Source organism: Abramis brama (genome assembly GCF_963993115.1).
Source record: "Abramis brama genome assembly, chromosome: 24".
NCBI lineage: Eukaryota > Metazoa > Chordata > Actinopteri > Cypriniformes > Leuciscidae > Abramis > Abramis brama.
The window spans coordinates 20,945,850-20,964,586 of NC_139986.1; the positions used below are offsets into that span (position 1 = coordinate 20,945,850).

General features: G+C 38.9%; 3 protein-coding genes across 6 annotated transcripts in view; all 3 read right to left on the reverse strand.

Moving 5' to 3' along the window:
- Positions 1-1,551: 1,551 nt before the first annotated feature.
- The window catches only part of LOC311075414 (eotaxin-like), a 32,453-nt gene continuing 15,267 nt past the window's right edge, over positions 1,552-18,737 (reverse strand). The window contains exons 1-4 of one of the 2 annotated variants that reach the window (XM_084102827.1): positions 2,628-2,770; positions 2,422-2,548; positions 2,249-2,320; positions 1,552-2,118 (exon numbers count right to left, since the gene is read on the reverse strand). In XM_084102827.1, coding sequence (XP_083958953.1) covers positions 2,019-2,118; positions 2,249-2,320; positions 2,422-2,548; positions 2,628-2,700 — 372 coding nt within the window. In that variant the 5' untranslated portion in view covers positions 2,701-2,770 and the 3' untranslated portion in view covers positions 1,552-2,018. Of the gene's footprint in view, positions 2,119-2,248; positions 2,321-2,421; positions 2,549-2,627; positions 2,771-18,737 lie in introns of those variants that run through there. The other variant, XM_084102828.1, reaches the window with a different exon arrangement.
- Positions 13,519-15,379, reverse strand: LOC311075531 (uncharacterized protein). Of its 2 annotated transcripts, none has more exons than XM_084103024.1 (4): positions 15,142-15,379; positions 14,075-14,201; positions 13,926-13,993; positions 13,519-13,837 (listed from the first exon to the last, which is right to left on the reverse strand). In XM_084103024.1, exons 1-4 carry the CDS (start codon positions 15,218-15,220, stop codon positions 13,815-13,817), a joined length of 297 nt encoding a protein of 98 aa, XP_083959150.1. In that variant the 5' UTR covers positions 15,221-15,379; the 3' UTR covers positions 13,519-13,814. The 2 variants fall into 2 exon arrangements, with proteins under 2 accessions (XP_083959150.1, XP_083959151.1); XM_084103025.1 differs by lacking the exon at positions 15,142-15,379 and adding an exon at positions 14,787-14,984 and having other exon boundaries at positions 13,520-13,837.
- Positions 15,906-17,080, reverse strand: LOC311074994 (uncharacterized protein). 2 transcript variants are annotated; one of them, XM_084102046.1, is made up of 4 exons: positions 16,967-17,080; positions 16,755-16,887; positions 16,578-16,652; positions 15,906-16,454 (listed from the first exon to the last, which is right to left on the reverse strand). In XM_084102046.1, the coding sequence occupies exons 1-4, from the start codon at positions 17,037-17,039 to the stop codon at positions 16,409-16,411; spliced, it is 327 nt and encodes a 108-aa protein (XP_083958172.1). In that variant the 5' UTR covers positions 17,040-17,080; the 3' UTR covers positions 15,906-16,408. The 2 variants fall into 2 exon arrangements, with proteins under 2 accessions (XP_083958172.1, XP_083958173.1); XM_084102047.1 differs by having other exon boundaries at positions 15,906-16,451; positions 16,967-17,065.

Here is an 18,737-nt window from a genome sequence, read left to right on the forward strand (position 1 = left end):
TGTTATAACTATTCGATTTTTGAAATGATCTTGTTTCCTATCAGCCAGATTGTATGTTCTTAATTCAGAAGATGGCTTGATTGAAATCTGTGTAAAATGTTTCGTATTCTTAGGAATCATGTCAAAACTGTACCCTGTACTCTCTGCTAGAGCTGGAGAGTAAAGAGATCACAGATAGGCATGATTTACGATGAGAGGTGAAGAAAATCTCAAAGACAATGCCTAATTGGTCAGAACTCATCCAGGAGGCTGGACAAACCTTTGAGTTTAAATCAAAGCAGGAGAAGATTCCAGAATGCAGGAGAAGATTCCAGAATGCATTAGAAGATACATTGAGTAGTCATGGAGAAACCATGACGGAGTAACCAGACAGACGAGTAATCAGGAAGACGAGCAGTCAAAAGAACCCAAATCAAGATCAGAAGAACATGGGTTAAACAGCTTCATTCAAGCCATCTAACAACTCGTCTCACTTTTCTTTCTTTTACTTAGTTTTCTTTTCTTTTCCGTTGAGATTCTTGGTTCTAAGTTAAGTTTTGCCGCAAAGTTTCGGTTAAACGATTCGACTGCAAAGCCCGCTTCCAACTTCAAAAGACTTTCCATCCATCCGCCAACACACCACGTGATTGGCCGCCCAAAATAATCCAGACAAGAGGAGACCGCCAGCCAATCAACAAACCGGGGAAACCCCCTTTTACACTGACAAAAGGAATCCCCAAAGAAAGGCAAAGACAAGCAATTAGCCTCCAGACTCTTAGCTGAACTGGAAACGACAGAAGGGTTAAATTAATGATTGATGGTTCGTTCAGGTCATGTCTTATAAGTGCATATAGAAACTTGGGATTTCATTATCTCACTCTTAAAACTCATTCTTTCCTCACTTTCTTTCTGCAACTCGTATGAATGTGTGTGCGCGTGTTTGTGTTAGATATTATTTTATTATATGTTAGAATAATCAATAAAGTCTTGTTTGTTTTTTAAAGATAATTGTTCTTGTGTTATGTGCTTACGAATTTAATGTCTTAAACTGCTGATCTAAGTTACCTTGCTAATAAATAGTGTTTTCACTAGTTTGGATATTTACATTCGCTGCTGAGCTGATATAGTTACGCCCGTTCAAATTAACGCTGGATGAGTCATTTGCTCGGCTGTAATAAGTGATTCTTTCGAATTAGCCTACCTATAAATTAATTAATAATTTCCTTTGAGCTAAATTGACCTGTCTGACCCTTACACAAGTGACTGGGGTGTTCCTTACCCCTTAGTGTTTACTTACTTGCAGATTTCCTTACTTAATTAGGCTTTGAAGTTTAACCTGAATGACTTAAATGAACATATATGAATATGTGAAGATATACCAACTTATTCATGCTAATTAACATTTGATTAGTGATGAAATTTACAAAAGTAGTATGGGAATGATACATACATAGCCATCAACCAACTGCTAATGTAAGAATAAAGATGCTAAAGAGAAAAGGTGTCATCGTTTCTGACAGAGACCTCTTGCACACATTCAGAAACATCAACCACAAGCAAAACCAGTTGTTGCTGATCATAGTTTATTTGTAGTTTCAGATTGCACTCGTTCATTTGCATAATCAACACAAAAATTTCCGGGTTTGTTTTCATACAAATCAGTCTTAATTTCACTCAGACTTGCGTCATCCTTCTTAACACAGTTCATCACCAGTACATTCAGCGAAATATATTTCAATGTGAAATATAATATATAAGCTAATTATTTATTTAAACACATTTGTTCTAAAACAGTTTCACTATAATTCAGTTTCTGAATAAGTTTAATAAATTAAGAACTGTTACTGTCAAATTACATCATGTATTTGACAACATATATTTAATATTCAATTTAAATACACCTATTTTACTAAATGTCACTTTAAATATTTTCAAAATACAACAGCATAATCTCTTAAATTTTAGAAGAAATGTTTTTAAAACAAGTAACTACTTCAAGATGTGTTCTCATTATGAGTTTGCTTTTAGACATTCATGATTCATGATCTGTCAGTTGATTGGGAAGATCCTCCCACAGGAGTGAGTTTACTGATAGATGACGCTGGTGGTGGCGTGGAAGTCATATTTCTTTGAGCTCTTCTGTAAAAAAAACAAACACAATATGGATACAAGAATACTACTGTATACTTACAGTAACATGCAACACTTTATAAGATTATGTTGTTACAAAGTCAGGTATGTTTCACCACACTTGTTGGGTTTAACTTACAAAAGCTTAGCTTCATTCTTCACCCATGGTTGCCTCCAATCAAGACAGAACTCTGCTCGTTCAGTCTTAAAGCTGTTAAAGAGAATGAAAAAGTTAAAACAGAAATCTAGAATCAGATGCTGTTGATCTCTAATCATGACATGTTTTCTTTAGAGAAGAACTGGGATTCTTACACAACGGCCTTCAGACATGGAAGAGTTTGATTTAAAAGCAGCCTGAAACCAATGATAGGATCAGTCAACTTTGTTTTGGAGACGACTCTACAACAGTTGATCACCTTCTGATTATCATCTGCTGAGACTGAAGAACAAGGTAAACCTCAATATTCTGCACCGTTCCATCAGATATAATAATATACAAGCAGTTTCAAGCACTTTACCTGTTATAGTCCAGATCACAGATGCAAAAACCACAACAGCCAAACTCCTCATGAGGATCCTTTGTGTCTCCATTGTCACAGTCGATCTTCAACTTTCACTGCTTGTGTCTGAGAGAATATATTCAAGACTCTCACTAGTTCACCTTAAATAGTCAATAAAGCGGAACTTAAACTGCATGGGCTACACATCCTGTCCGTTTATTTTTGTAGATGATTTCATCATTGTTCTGTTTCATCACCAACTTTGCTGTCAGTCATTTAATTGATATAAATTTAATGTATGCTGAAAAAAGGTAATAATTTTTAATATTCCAATAGATCAAGTCATTTTATCAGTACAGTGTTTTTTATTTAGAGATTCAAATATATTTTATCTTGTAACATTGATCAGTTGTCCATTCAAATGAAGCAAACTAGGAACGAAGAGCTGACGTCATACTGTTACTTCAACTAAGAGGTTTGTTGGGGAGTTTTGCTAGTCAGTGGGATGGCATGGGTCAAGTTTTTCCATTTAACAATATTCTTAGACACAGATTCTCCATAACTGTCAAATTCCTCTGAAATGCAAGACACTGTCATCCTTTATTGACTGATTTAAACACATCCACTACTGAAAAGGCCATTTTCAGAAATAAATATAAATACTAAATGAATATATTTAAATATATAATAAAATGAACTAGATATACAGAACAAAAATGGGATATGTATATCCATTAATATGTTTCTTTATAATTGTGTTCTTATTTAAAGGTTGTTCAAAAACTAATGATCTGCACCAGGACTGGATTTACAATAGTTTTGAGGTCAAAATCTCACTGTTACGATGCAGAGCAGGAAGCAAGAAGCAGGATCCAAGTGCAACGGTGTTTTTATTAAATTAACTAGAACTTTGACATAAACTCAGACTTCAGAACAGAACAAAGAACATGCAACCTCACAACATCAATAACTCACAATGACTGAACTAACACACAGGGCTTAAATACACAGACAACCAAGCTAAACAAGATAACAAGGGGGTGTGGTAAATAAGAAACACCTGGGAAGACTAATCAACATAACAGGAGACAGCTAAACATGCAAAGACAGGGGAACACATGACAGACAAGAACAAGACACAAAACCCACACCGTGACATAGCCCCCCCCTATGGGCGGCTCTCGACGCCCATAAAAAACAAAAAGTTCAGGAGGGCGGTGAAGCGGAGGCGGTCTTGGGGGAGGGCCGGAGGGCCAGGCCAGCACTGGGAACCGGGAACAGGATATAGGCAAGGCGGGCCTGGGCCGTGGAGCGTGGGCGACAAGGGCGGAGCAGACTGTGCAGACGGCCATGGCGGTGCAGGCTGTGCAGGCAACCAGGGCAGAGACGACCCTTCGGGCGGCCAGGGAGGAGACGAACCTTCGGGCGGCCAGGGCGGAGACGACCCCTCGGGCGGCCAGGGCGGAGACGACCCCTCGGGCGGCCAGGGCGGAGACGACCCCTCGGGCGGCCAGGGCGGAGACGACCCCTCGGGCGGCCAGGGCGGAGACGACCCCTCGGGCGGCCAGGGCGGAGACGACCCTTCGGATGGCCAGGGCGGAGTTGACCCTTCGGGAGGCGACGACCACTTGGGAGGCGACCATGGCACAGGAACAGACACTGGCTCAGGAACAGGAACAGACACCAGCTCAGGGACAGGAACAGACACCGGCTCAGCGGCGGCCATCTTGTCCGAAGACACAGGCGTGGTTTCGGCCATCTTGTCCAAAGACACAGGCGCAGAAAGAGGAAGAGGAACAGATTCAGGCTCAGGATCAGATTCAGTCTCGGCGGGACGAGACTCTGGACGGGCGGACGTGACGTGAAGCTCTGGCTCTGGACGGGCGGACGTGACGTGAAGCTCTGGCTCTGGCTCGGCAGGACTGACGTGAAGCTCTGGCTCTGGCTCGGCAGGACTGACGTGAAGCTCTGGCTCTGGCTCGGCAGGACTGACGTGAAGCTCTGGCTCTGGCTCGGCAGGACTGACGTGAAGCTCTGGCTCTGGCTCGGCAGGACTGACGTGAAGCTCTGGCTCTGGCTCGGCAGGACTGACGTGAAGCTCTGGCTCTGGCTCGGCAGGACTGACGTGAAGCTCTGGCTCTGGCTCGGCAGGACTGACGTGAAGCTCTGGCTCTGGCTCGGCAGGACTGACGTGAAGCTCTGGCTCTGGCTCGGCAGGACTGACGTGAAGCTCTGGCTCTGGCTCGGCAGGACTGACGTGAAGCTCTGGCTCTGGCTCGGCAGGACTGACGTGAAGCTCTGGCTCTGGATCAGGATCAGCGCGCTCTGAGCTTGACGGGACCAGCGGCAGCGAGGGCTTTGAGCTGGGTAGGACCAGCGGCGAAGAGGACTCTGAGCTGGTTAAGACCAGCGACGAAGAAGGCTTTGAGCTGGGCAGGACCAGCGACGAAGAGGGCTTTGAGCTGGGCGGCAGGACCAGCGGTGAAGGCTTTGTGCTGGGCGGGACCAGCGGTGAAGGCTTTGTGCTGGGCGGGACCAGCGGTGAAGGCTTTGTGCTGGGCGGGACCAGCGGTGAAGGCTTTGTGCTGGGCGGGACCAGCGGTGAACACAGCTCTGGACTGGCGTGAAGTGCAGGCTCGACTGGACTGGCGTGAAGTGCAGGCTCGACTGGACTGGCGTGAAGTGCAGGCTCGGCAGGAAGATACTCAGGCAGGAAGGTCTCGGTGAAACATGATTTATGCAGGATAGTCTTGGCGGGACAAGACTCCTGCACGATGGCCCTTATGGCAACACGTACTGACCTCAGCGGAGAATCGGCCACACTGGATACCAGTCCTGGACGATAATAGACCGATCCGGTGACTCGCTTGATGGCTGGCGTGACGTGAAGAACAGGCTGAAGAGATACTGCGGTTCACGAAGCTTCTCCTCCATGCCCACAGCAAATGACGAATTACTCAGGAAAAGGGCCAGGTCAATATACCTTTCTAGCGTCCAGCCGGTATAGTCCTCTGGCATCATTTGAGCAATATCCTCGTCCAGACCGCTCCAGAACAGATCCATGAGCTGGACGTCATCTAGTGACGCTAAATGGCAGCAAGCCCAGAAGTCCTTCACATACCTTTCCATGGGCTGGCCATCTTGAAAAAGAGTAGCAAGGAATCTCCTTAGGGCCTGGTTACTCACAGTTGCTGGATCCATTTTTGGTGAGTTATTCTGTTACGATGCAGAGCAGGAAGCAAGAAGCAGGATCCAAGTGCAACAGTGTTTTTATTAAATTAACTAGAACTTTGACATAAACTCAGACTTCAGAACAGAACAAAGAACATGCAACCTCACAACATCAATAACTCACAATGACTGAACTAACACACAGGGCTTAAATACACAGACAACCAAGCTAAACAAGATAACAAGGGGGTGTGGTAAATAAGAAACACCTGGGAAGACTAATCAACATAACAGGAGACAGCTAAACATGCAAAGACAGGGGAACACATGACAGACAAGAACAAGACACAAAACCCACACCGTGACACTCACATACTCTGTTTATTAATAGTTTGTATTTACCATGTAGGCTTATCAAATCCTCTTTTTTTATCTTGCTTTCCACTGTGAAATGGGATGAGATGATTGGACACTGGCTTAAGTTATTTATCGACCACTGATTAATATTTATCATTTATCAATTATCATCCTTTATACACCTAGCATTATCTTTTGTGCTCATACACATTAGATTGTTTTTTTTTACTTGTGTCAGAATATGCTACAAGTTTAGCCAATGTAAGGACATATACTGCAACTTGAAAAATCTAACCTTGTCATCACCTGTAGCCACTGTTGTCTTCATCTCTTAGCTCTGATATAATTTTTTCGTGATCAGCCCATATGGTATCATAATTCATCATTCATTGCAGTCGGTCGTGATGGTGATTTATAACCACACATACTAGCGCTTTACCACAATGAACCACTAATAGGAGAAATGTACTGTTGTATCTGTGCTACAGGTGATCATTTCAGAGAACAACAGATGCAAAGATGGACACACCACTAAGATGGTTTATATCAGCTCAGATGACTTTAATACATTGCATGAGGTTTGTTCAAAAGCTCATTATGTGGATCGGTTTATTTAATCAACATTAAAAAAAATAACAGTTGTGAATTCCACCCATACTTTGTTAAAGGCCCACTGAAGTGCCTTGAAATGCGCAGCATTATTCAATGTGTTGACTTAATTTCCACTGAAACAGGAAGAGAGGGCGAGACATATCGAACAGCTCCTCTCCTTTTTAAAAATAGCCAGCCAATAGCGTTTAGTCTATATCACAGCTCGGCCAGAGCAGCTGAGTTTGGTAAAGTCGCAGTTTCCCCCTAATCTCTGACTGTTTCTTCTCCTAATCTTATCCCTCATCCAACAGAGGTCTTCAAACCTCCTCCTGTGGGCCACTGTCTTACAGTGTTTAGTTCCAACCCTAATCACACACACCTGAATCAGCTCATCAAAATAACGAAAATACAAAGGCAGGTGTGCTGAAGCAGTTTGGAACTAAACTCTTCAGGACAGTGGCCCTCCAGGAGCAGGATTGAAGACCTCTGCTTTAAAATATAACATTCTGTGCAGAATTCAAAAGGGTGATAATATGTTTTGTGGTAGCTATGCGCTGACTCACGCATATGATCCGCTCTGTGCTATCGTGTCTCTGGACCGGAGCAGACTGTGTCGCGCTGCGGCGATTCATGTCACACATGAAACCAGACTTCATTCGACTTAATGGAAAGCATATTTACACTGTCTGAATTGTTCCCTATACCCTATATAGTGCACTATGTGCCATTCACCATGTAGAGAATGGTAAATGTGTGAACAAGTGTAGGATTTGAGGGCGAACCAAACACAAATGAATCTTAAAGATGATTCTTTCAAGCATAATTTCACACAAAACTCACACCTCAGACCCCAAATCACCAATCCAGAACCATAAAATCCAGGCTCCAGCTGGTCTGAGCTAACCAACGAAAACCCTCAGCTAAGAACTTTATGGGCATGCAAGCTTCAAAGAGATGAGCCCAGCAAAAGGAAGAACGTGTCAACGTTTGATAGTTTGGAAGAGACTGATTGCTTCAGAGATGGCATAGCTCGGGACCCACCAAGATAACGGCAGAGGTTGTTTGATCTTAAGACAAAGGATTTAAAACAGACCTCCTTCTTCTTAAGGACCTCTGAACGACCCCAGGGTTGAAATCTCTTAAAACCACAGAGAATGAGATTTTACATATCAAAATACATAATTTTGTCCCAAAACAATTTCTGACTGACTTATAATCAAACATCGTTCAACTACATAATTCTATATCATGTCTACGACCTATATATGTTACTATTATGCTTAGATCACATATAAGTCATGTAATTGTTATAACTATTCGATTTTTGAAATGATCTTGTTTCCTATCAGCCAGATCGTATGTTCTTAATTCAGAAGATGGCTTGATTGAAATCTGTGTAAAATGTTTCGTATTCTTAGGAATCATGTCAAAACTGTACCCTGTACTCTCTGCTAGAGCTGGAGAGTAAAGAGATCACAGATAGGCATGATTTACGATGAGAGGTGAAAAAAATCTCAAAGACAATGCCTAATTGGTCAGAACTCATCCAGGAGGCTGGACAAACTTTTGAGTTTAAATCAAAGCAGGAGAAAATTCCAGAATGCAGGAGAAGATTCCAGAATGCATTAGAAGATACATTAGAAGATACATTGTAACCAGACAGACGAGTAATCAGGAAGACGAGCAGTCAAAAGAACCCAAATCAAGATCAGAACAACATGGGTTAAACATCTTCATTCAAGCCATCTAACAACTCGTCTCACTTTTCTTTCTTTTACTTAGTTTTCTTTTCTTTTCCGTTGAGATTCTTGGTTCTTAGTTAAGTTTTGCCGCAAAGTTTCGGTTAAACGATTCGACTGCAAAGCCCGCTTCCAACTTCAAAAGACTTTCCATCCATCCGCCAACACACCACGTGATTGGCTGCCCAAGATAATCCAGACAAGAGGAGACCGCCAGCCAATCAACAAACCGGGGAAACCCCCTTTTACACTGACAAAAGGAATCTCCAAAGGAAGGCAAAGACAAGCAATTAGCCTCCAGACTCTTAGCTGAACTGGAAACGACAGAAGGGTTAAATTAATGATTGATGGTTCGTTCAGGTCATGTCTTATAAGTGCATATAGAAACTTGGGATTTCATTATCTCACTCTTAAAACTCATTCTTTCCTCACTTTCTTTCTGCAACTCGTATGAATGTATGTGCGCGTGTTTGTGTTAGATATTATTTTTTTATATGTTAGAATAATCAATAAAGTCTTGTTTGTTTTTTAAAGATAATTGTTCTTGTGTTATGTGCTTACGAATTTAATGTCTTAAACTGCTGATCTAAGTTACCTTGCTAATAAATAGTGTTTTCACTAGTTTGGATATTTACATTCGCTGTAGAGCTGATATAGTTACGCCCGTTCAAATTAACGCTGGATGAGTCATTTGCTCGGCTGTGATTCTTTCGAATTAGCCTACCTATAAATTAATGAATAATTTCCTTTGAGCTAAATTGACCTGTCTGACCCTTACACAAGTGACTGGGGTGGGACACTTTAGATTCTAGAAAGGATTTGATTGGACAGAAAATCTGAAGTGCAGAGTGATGTCATCAAAATCATTGATCCATACTGGCAGAAGTGAGAGACTGTAAGTTTTGAATGCTTATATATTTTATGAGAAGCATGAGAGAGAAGCATGAAGAGGGAAGTTAGCTAGAGGAGAGATGTCCTAGACAACGACTAACGTTAAAATTTGATATTCTCTTGAATTTTGATATGGCCGACACACGACTAAAGAGACAACGTTCCGATGAACAAATAACAAAGAATAGGGAAAAGGAGAAGGAACGTGAAGTCCCGAATTTACATCGGAAAAGCGCTCAAAAGGTGGCAAGAACTCCACCGGCAGAAGGGCTTCCAATTCGATATTCAGGTGGCTCTGTTTTTGCTGGACAGGTGGGTAAATCCAGTTTGGTTTTTCTAAATCCACGGGAGGGAGGGGGAGGAGACGGGATGGGAGGGTCGAGCTTGCCTCCGTTTTGTCTGACAATACTTTGAATGTCAACAAGAAGTGACGTCACCCAGCATAGCTTAGAGCACCTTTAATATAACAAAACTTCCCAGTTTTTGAATGTCTTGTTTGGAGATGTAGCCTATAGGCTACCGTACATATACAAAGTTGTTATTTGCTTCATGTTCATTTCTGTTTTTGTTTCATGAATTCCATAACATCTTTCATTTGTTTAGTTGCTAGCCAAATAAACACTGGTACTTTGTCAATGTCAACCCAATTCGGCTGATAAATTGCGTGACCTTCTCTGTGCATGGATTGGTCTTCTCCACTAGATGGCGCACATTATATTACTGAAACACAATATATATGTAGTATGTAGAGAAATATTACTAACTCAAAAAGGACTCGAAAGAAAAAGTATCATTAGCCCACAGAAGAGAGAAAGTAATTCTGACTGGTAATGACACGAGGATAGTAAATAAATAATGACAGAATTTTCCTGTTTGGGTGAACTATTTATTTAATGATTCAGCTTAAATATAATTAAATACAGTCCAAACTGTTACAGAGAAAGGGCTGGATGTTTGTGTGAAAGAATAAGCACAGTTTATTTTATTTTATTTTTTTATTTATTTATATTTTCTCTTTTTTATAGATAGATGGATTGATATATCTATAGCATCTTTAGACCTCCATTGGCTCAGTCCTCAATCTCCTTAAGACCTGGAGGAAAGATGATCACGTTATAAGTGTTTTTATCAATACATAAGCATCATATTACGATGTCATATTAATATAGGGTCACACCTTTCAGTCTGAATTGAATTGGATGATCAGAGCCTAAACCAAGTCTAGTAAAACTTGACTGCTAAATCCTTGTCTATCCAGAAAGACTGCCGTTTGCCAAGGAAATAATCATTTTCCCCTCACAATATTTCAGCAATCATGTCCTGTCTCCTTTTTTTTAATGTTTAGATATATCCTCGGAGCACGTAACAAGATATCACAACTAATCAGAACTGGCCATGCCCGATTCGTAAATGAATTACTCTTGTGAGTCGGTTCTTTAAATTGGTGTAACGGGTTAGCACAACGGTCCCCTATTGAACCGGTTCATGAGTCTGAATCATTCTGGCAACTCGCTCAGGCACTGATCGTTTGGAGCGACGTGTCACTCTGTAAAACCGTAACTCAAAACCGACAACAAAAAAGATCTCCAGATAAAGTCAACTGAAACAACCTTTAGAATCGCCATATCGCGTTTGTCAGCGATGAAAACTGTATTTCTATTAGGTTCAACTTCAACACCTGCTTGTGCAGCGTCTTGTGAACGAGGTAAATAATACATTTTCTCACCACAAAGAGTACCAAAACACAAGAAAATACTAAAACAAGTACCGTGTTATTACGTTTTTAATGACATTCAGAAACATGGTATAGGCCTATTAAAGTAGGCTACCATGTCACATGGAACTGCCAGAGTATAGGCTACTTTTTTTAAAGTAATTTTGAGGAACTGTGTGATTAATAAGTCTTTTAAGGATAACTAAGCCCATAGTTACATTCATATAATATAACTTCGCAGTTTTTTAATGTCTTGTTTGGGGATGTGTGTAGCCTACCGTACAGTACGTATACAAAGTTGTTATTTGCTTCATGTTCGTTTCTGTTTTTGTTTTATGAATTACCAGAGATGGGGGACTCGAGTCGCAAATATAAGGACTTGAGACTTGCTTGACAAAATTAAGAAAATGACTCGACTTGACTTTGACTTGAGATCCAATGTCTCGAGACTTGACTTGACTTGAACTGTATGACTCGAGAATGACTTGATATACATTTTTATATAAATCATCGCAACATCAACTGATGAACAAAATGAAAGCAACGGAACCATTGACGCCAGTCATCAGATTCTGCGCGATTGTGTGACGCTGCACAAGCCCAGAAAAAACATACATCGCGGTGAGCGCGCTGAATACAAAAACATCTCCCAGCCCAGCATCGTTTCTTTTTGGATATAAACACTAGAAATTGACCATATTCATACAAGGAAGATTTGCCGTAGGCTACGCATAATAACTGGCAAGGGATATCGGACGACCATCACAACCTCGAACAGTCGAACTTCATTCACCACGTCTAAAAGTAAGCTATGGCTTGTTTAACCTGTTTGTTAATTTGACTATCTTTAAATCTAGAGAGAATATTGGTCAAAACAGCATGCCTCTTTATACACAATTATGTTTTCAAATGTAGCTTAATGTTGTCAATATTCAAATGATAATTAATGATGGCATATGTTTTGTATAACATTTGCCACATTTCTTTTAAATCATGCGTTAAAGCCAAATATGTTGTTCTTTCCAATGACAAAAAAACAACATAGAAAACTGTTAATGTTTTGTTGTGTTTTATGTTTCTCTTAAAGCAGGGTTATATGTTATCAGGGGGTTGGGGGAAAAATGCCAGCAGAATTAATATGCACCCAAAATTCAAAATGTGGTGGAAAAATTGCCCTAGTATGAGTTATTTTTATAATTATAACATCTGATATTAAAAAATATTTCCAGAATATTGGCGCGATTGCAAATGTGATAATGATTTTATAAAACAGTTCAGTAAACAAAGAGTGAATATTGTGATGTGACATTTTAGACATAATATTCCAAATATTCTCTGGTTTTGCTCTATTTCTCAAATGACAATAGTTCCAAACAAGCCACAGAAAGAGTTATGCGTATTTGTGATTGAGTGACCTAGTTGCTTAGTTCCAGAACGAATCTACTGTTTTGAACAAATCAGTTGAATGAATGCTTCTATGACTGGTACATTAAGACAGTGATTTGGCGCCACCTATTGGCGGTTTTAACTTCATAATTAAAAATATAACTTATAAAGGGGATGCCAGTTTGAAGAATGGCATTTTATGGTGGCATAGGAACCATTATACTTGAATTGTGAATTGTTTAATACCTTTTAATGGTCTTCTGTGTTTGAGGCATATTTATTTTTTCATGCATTAATGTTGGTCTAATTTCAGTTACATTTACATTTTAGGCTATGTAGTTTGAAATTATATATATATATATATATATTTAGATTTTTATTGTAGTAACCACTCAGCTGTATGTGGAAATGCATATTTAAAAAAAATGTTGCAAATAAAACCATAGTCCACAACTTCTGTAGTTTTAACTTATTTTAATATATAAATTCAGTGAAATCATCAAACGTTTGTATGACTTGCCAGTGACTTGTGACCCAAGCTACGACTTGACTTGACTTGCTTGACATAAAGCAGTGACTTGACTTGACTTGACTTGCTTTTCACAAAATTGACTTGGACTTGCTTGAGACTTGAAGGTTAAGACTTGAGACTTACTTGTGACTTGCACATGTGTGACTTACTCCCACCTCTGTGAATTACATAACATCTTTCATTTGTTTAGTTGCTGTCCAAGTAATCACCAGTTGATTAATTACATGGCCTTCTCTGTGCATTAATGCTGTTCTCCACTAGATGGCGCACATTCTATTACTGAAACACAATATGCAGTAGGCTATGTAGAGAAATATTTCACGCAAAAACGAAAATTATCTTATAATTGGCAAACTATCAGTATGCTGACCTGTTTTTTCCCCATTCAATTACAGTCAATGGAGACTGAAACTTTCAAACTCAAAAAGGACTCAAAAGAAAAAGTATCATTACTCCACAGAAGAGAGAAAGTAATTCTGATTTGTAATGACACGAGGATGAGTAAAGAATGACAGAATGTTCCTATTTTGGTGAAGTATTTATTTAATGATTCAGCTTAAATATAATTAAATACAGAGAAAAGGCTGGATGTTTGTGTGAAAGAATAAGCAGTTTAATTTTTTTTGTCAAAAGTGCATTTTAATTTTAAAGCAGATAAAACAAAGTAATTAAGTGAAACATCTTTTAACATTCACATAAGCTAAAAGGGTATCTAATGGTGCTTGTTTGATTAAATAAACTTACATAATATATATTCTCTTTTTTATATATATATAGATGGATTGATATAGATAAATTTGCGGCATCTTTAGGCCTCCATTGGCTCAGTTCTCAATCTCCTTCAGACCTAGAGGAAAGATGATCACATTATAAGTGTTTTTTTTTATTAATACATAAGCATCATATTAAGATGTCATATTAATTTAGGGCCATACCTTTCAGTCTGAATTGAATCCAGCGCGCTGTTGGATCAGAGCAGTACTTTTCTTTCTCTGTGTAGAATCTGCAGGACAGATATACAGTACCACTGAAATGAACACAATATCAGGCATATAAAACTGTGAAATGTGTGTAGAGAGCTTACATTATAGCATCCACACACGGACTCAGAGCATTCTGATGCCTGTATCCAATCAGTTTAACTTCAGGAGGGATTCTTCCCTTCGACACTTCCTTACAGCAAGTCACTCCAACTCTAGTGGGCCGACGATCTGAAAGAGAGACAGAGATTGAAATCTCCAAAGCACTTGTACTGTTCGTACTGTATACAGTATGTGTGAAAACAAGACGATCTTGATCTTGATAAGGGCTCCATCAAAGAAAACAAAACTGTGCTATAGCTAAACACAATCTATAGTAATGGATTCACCATCATTAGTCCACCCAAAAATGAAAATTCTGTCATAATTTACTCACCCTGATGTTCCAAACGTGTGCATTTTTTTTCTTCTGCTGAACAAAACAATATTTTGAAAAATGTCCCATTGACTTCTATTGTATTTTTAAACAGAAACTGTTTAGCTTCTAACTCTCTTTAAAATATCTTCTTTTGTCTTCCACAGAAGAAAGAAAGTCAACAACATGAGGATGAGTAAATGATGACAGAATTTTCATCTTTGGGTGGACTATGCCTTTGGATTATGAAACCAGGTTGGTGTGAATTAAATGGATCATAAATGCAAAATCTGAGTGCAAATATAAAAAAAGTTCATTAAAATCAGCAGATCCATAATAATCAGTACCAAAGGCTCTTATAAAAATACAAATCCAATGATAAAAAAAATCCCCAAACTTACAGTTGACGTGCTGCTCAGTAACACACACAAGAGCCATCATCATCAGAGCTAATTTCCAGCAGAGATGCATGATGTTTGCTCAAAATATTCACAAAACTAGAAGAGGAAGACGCAGATTCTGTTTTGAAGGTGCTATCTAGACTCAAATCCTTTTATATGGTATTGTTCAAGACAGGATATTGACTTCCTTTGCATCTCTAACCAGTAAGAGTATCCTGCAGACCCCATGTGACAAACCAGTCGAATTCATGATCACAGCATTATGATGTCCTGCAAATTAAGGGTTCTTCCAAAGGTTTCTCATAGTCAGCAGAAACAGTATCATTGACTGTGTGCTGCATGTTTAGTTACTTACAGTTGCCCAGTGCACCAGTGAAGCATCCAATGAGGATGACCAGAACAGTGACGGTGATGAATCTAGAAGTCCAGGCCATAGCTCTCGGTGTCCAGATCACAGGTGTTGGTCAGTTAGTTGGTGTTGATTATGTATGTTTGTTATTATGAGGAGGTCTTTTAAGAGATGTACAACAGCAGTCAGAAGGAATAATGCGTCACAAACTTAACACCACCCTTTTGAAACCATTGCATCAAGTGATCATCAACTCTCAAGCATTCACACCTCTCACCCACAATACATCAGTTTTAACCGTCAGCATAATTTATGAGAAACCAATATCCCCTCTTAGAAAAAAAATGCAATTACAGACCACAAATACACGTAGCTCCTTTAATGAGTTTAGTTTATGGGTTATGTTTCTGCAAACTTGAAGCTGATGTGTTGACTTGATGTCCTTTACCTCAATGGATTTGTTGACATTTATTTATTGATGGTTTGTCAAGAAGTAATTTTATATTTGTCATCTATAACTAGGTGTGTCTTCAACCATTTTTCTCCTCATAAACATTTCAACCACACGCTCATTTCATACATTTCAACTTATTTATACAAATTAGCATTTGATTATGGATGACATTTACATAAGTAGCACAAGGAAGGACATGCATAGTCATCAACCAACTGCTAATGTAAGAATAAAGATGCTAAAGAGAAAATGTGTCATCGTTTCTGACAGAGACCTCTTGCACACATTCAGAAACATCAACCACAAGCAAAACCAGTTGTTGCTGATCATAGTTTATTTGTAGTTTCAGATTGCACTCGTTCATTTGCATAATCAACACAAAAATTTCCAGGTTTGCTCTCATACAAATCAGTCTTAATTTCACTCAGACTTGCGTCATCCTTCTTAACACAGTTCATCACCAGTACATTGAGCGAAATATATTTCAATGTGAAATATAATATATAAGCTAATAATTTATTTAAACACATTTGTTCTAAAACAGTTTCACTATTATTCAGTGTATGAATAAATTTAATAAATTAAGAATTCGACCACATACATTTTAAAAATTCAATTTGAATACACCTAATTTACTAACCGTCACGTTAAATATTTTCAAAATACAACAGCAAAATCTCTTAAACTTTAGAAATGTTTTTAAAACAAGTAACTACTTCAAGTTGTGTTCTCATTATGAGTTTGCTTTTAGACATTCATGATTCATGATCTGTTAGTTGATTGGGAAGATCCTCCCACAGGAGTGAGTTTACTGATAGATTATGCTGGTGGTGGCGTGGAAGTCAGGCTTTTGTTTTGAGCTCTTCTTTAAAAAACAAAACAAAAACAAAGTGAATACAAGAATACTATGCTAAATATGCAACACTTTATAAGATTATGTTGTTACAAATTCAGGTATGTTTCACCACACTTGTTGGATTTAACTTACAAAAGCTTCCTAGCTTCCTCCCTCACCCATGGTAGTGTCCAATCAAGACAGAACTCTCCTCGTTTAGTCTTAAAGCTGTTAAAGAGAATGAAAAAGTTTAAAACAGAAATCTAGCATCAGATGCTGTTGATCTCTAATCATGACATGTTTTCTTTGGAAAAGAACTGGGATTCTTACACGACGGCCTTCACACATGGAAGACTTTGTTTTTGCAGCCTGACACTGATGATAGGATCAGTAAACTGTTCTCGAGTTAGTCTGGAGACGACTCTACAGCAGTTGATCAGCTTCTGATTACCACCTGCTGAGACTGAAGAACAAGGTACACCTCAATATTCTGCACCGTTCCATCAGAAATAATAATATACAAGCAGTTTCAAGCACTTTACCTGTTATAGTCCAGATCACAGATGCAAAAACCACAACAGCCAAACTCCTCATGAGGATCCTTTGTGTCTCCATTGTGTCAGTCGATCTTAAACTCTCACTGCTTGTGTCTGAGAGAATATATTCAAGACTCTCACTAGTTCACCTTAAATAGTCAATAAAACGGAACTTAAACTGCATGGTGAATATCCTGTCCGTTTATTTTTGTAGATGATTTCATCATTGTTCTGTTTCATCACCTTCACCATATCTGGCTTTCGCGTTTTCGCACGCGAGGGGGATGGATGGAGGGGGGGATGGTACGCCCGTTTGATTGACGAACTTACTGTCCAATGATTCTAGGTGGTCTTGGAAATGATTGGCTGGAGTTTTTCGAGTCCTACCCGTTCCACAGATGATTAAATTGCTTAATTTTCATTTCAGTGCTTCTAACTGTAAGTGGGTTAGGAATAGGATTTCAAGTGATTCTGAAAAAATGGACAAAAAAGAGAATCACATACCCCACCTTTAATACAAATTCAATGTATGCTGAAAAAAGCTAGTTATTTTTAATATTCAAATAGGAAAGTGTGTCAATAGTGTTTTTTTATTTAGTGATTCAAATAAATTTTATCTTGTAACATTGACCATTTGTCCATTTAAATTAAGCAAAATAGGAAAGAGCTGACGTCATACTGTTACTTCAACTAAGAGGTTTGTTGGGGAGTTTTGCTAGTCGGTGCGATGGGTCAAGTTTTCCATTTCACAATATTCTCCATAACTGTCAAATATTTCTGAAATGCAAGACACTGTCATCCTTTGATAACAAAGTTTAACACATTCACCACTGAAAGGCCATTTTCAAAAATAAATAATTAAATATATTATATTAATACAAATATTAAACTATACACTGTAAAAAAATCTTTTGTTGACTTAACTCATTATTTTTTGTGATCTTTTTGCATGTTTTTTTTTTAGTTAAACTAACTTATTTGGAAAAGTGTACCTGACAAGTTATAAAGTACAATGAACTGATTTAATTTAGTTAAGTAAACTTCGAATTTATGTTCAGCCAACTAAAGTTAAGTTTTCTAAACTACATCCAATAAGTTCAGCAAACTAAAGTGGTGTTTTGAAACCTGCAGCAGTACCAAATAATTAATTACTACTAGAACATTAATTTGTAAAATACATTTGATTTAAAAAAAAAATTATGGAAAATTAACGATCACTGATACAATTTACAATAGTTAAGTCACCTTTATTTATATATCACTTTTTACAATACAGATTGTATCAAAGCAACTTCACAGTGATAACATGAAAATAATACAACAAAGTTTGTTTCTAGAAGAAAATTGCGTCATCTTCCACCTTAAGTAAGGCAGATCAATAATATTGTTGAATATTAAATGTCCCCAACTCAGCAAGCCAAAAGCCAAGGCAACAGTGGCAAGGAACCAAAACACCATCAGGTGACAGAATGGAGAAAAATACCATGGGAGAACCCAGGCTCAGACTCAGTTATCCTCTGGCCAACGAGCGAACAGTGTATGATTATGATCCAGGCAGCATTACAGATCAGAACTCAGATTGGATCAGAACATTCAGAATATTTATCCAGTTCCATCTGATTGGAAGTCGGAGTCAACACGGCTGTCGTGTTGATGATGAGGCCTTCACAGGGCTGATGAGGCTGGCTCTTCAGGGATGCGTTGTGGATGGGTCCAGGCGCAGGTCCACTACCTGATCTGGATACGGCCCGGATCCGGCTGGCTTCAGTAAACCTTG

Coding starts and splice junctions, on each gene's coding strand:
- LOC311075531 (XM_084103024.1), bottom strand. CDS start 15,220: ATGGCCTGGACTTCTAGATTCATCACCGTCACTGTTCTGGTCATCCTC. Junction 14,202..15,141: donor CACTGGTGCACTGGGCAACT/GTAAGTAACTAA, acceptor TCTCTCTTTCAG/ATCGTCGGCCCACTAGAGTT. Junction 13,994..14,074: donor CCGTGTGTGGATGCTATAAT/GTAAGCTCTCTA, acceptor TCTGTCCTGCAG/ATTCTACACAGAGAAAGAAA.
- LOC311074994 (XM_084102046.1), bottom strand. CDS start 17,039: ATGGAGACACAAAGGATCCTCATGAGGAGTTTGGCTGTTGTGGTTTTT. Junction 16,888..16,966: donor TGTGATCTGGACTATAACAG/GTAAAGTGCTTG, acceptor CTTGTTCTTCAG/TCTCAGCAGGTGGTAATCAG. Junction 16,455..16,577: donor GAGGAAGCTAGGAAGCTTTT/GTAAGTTAAATC, acceptor TGTTTTTTAAAG/AAGAGCTCAAAACAAAAGCC.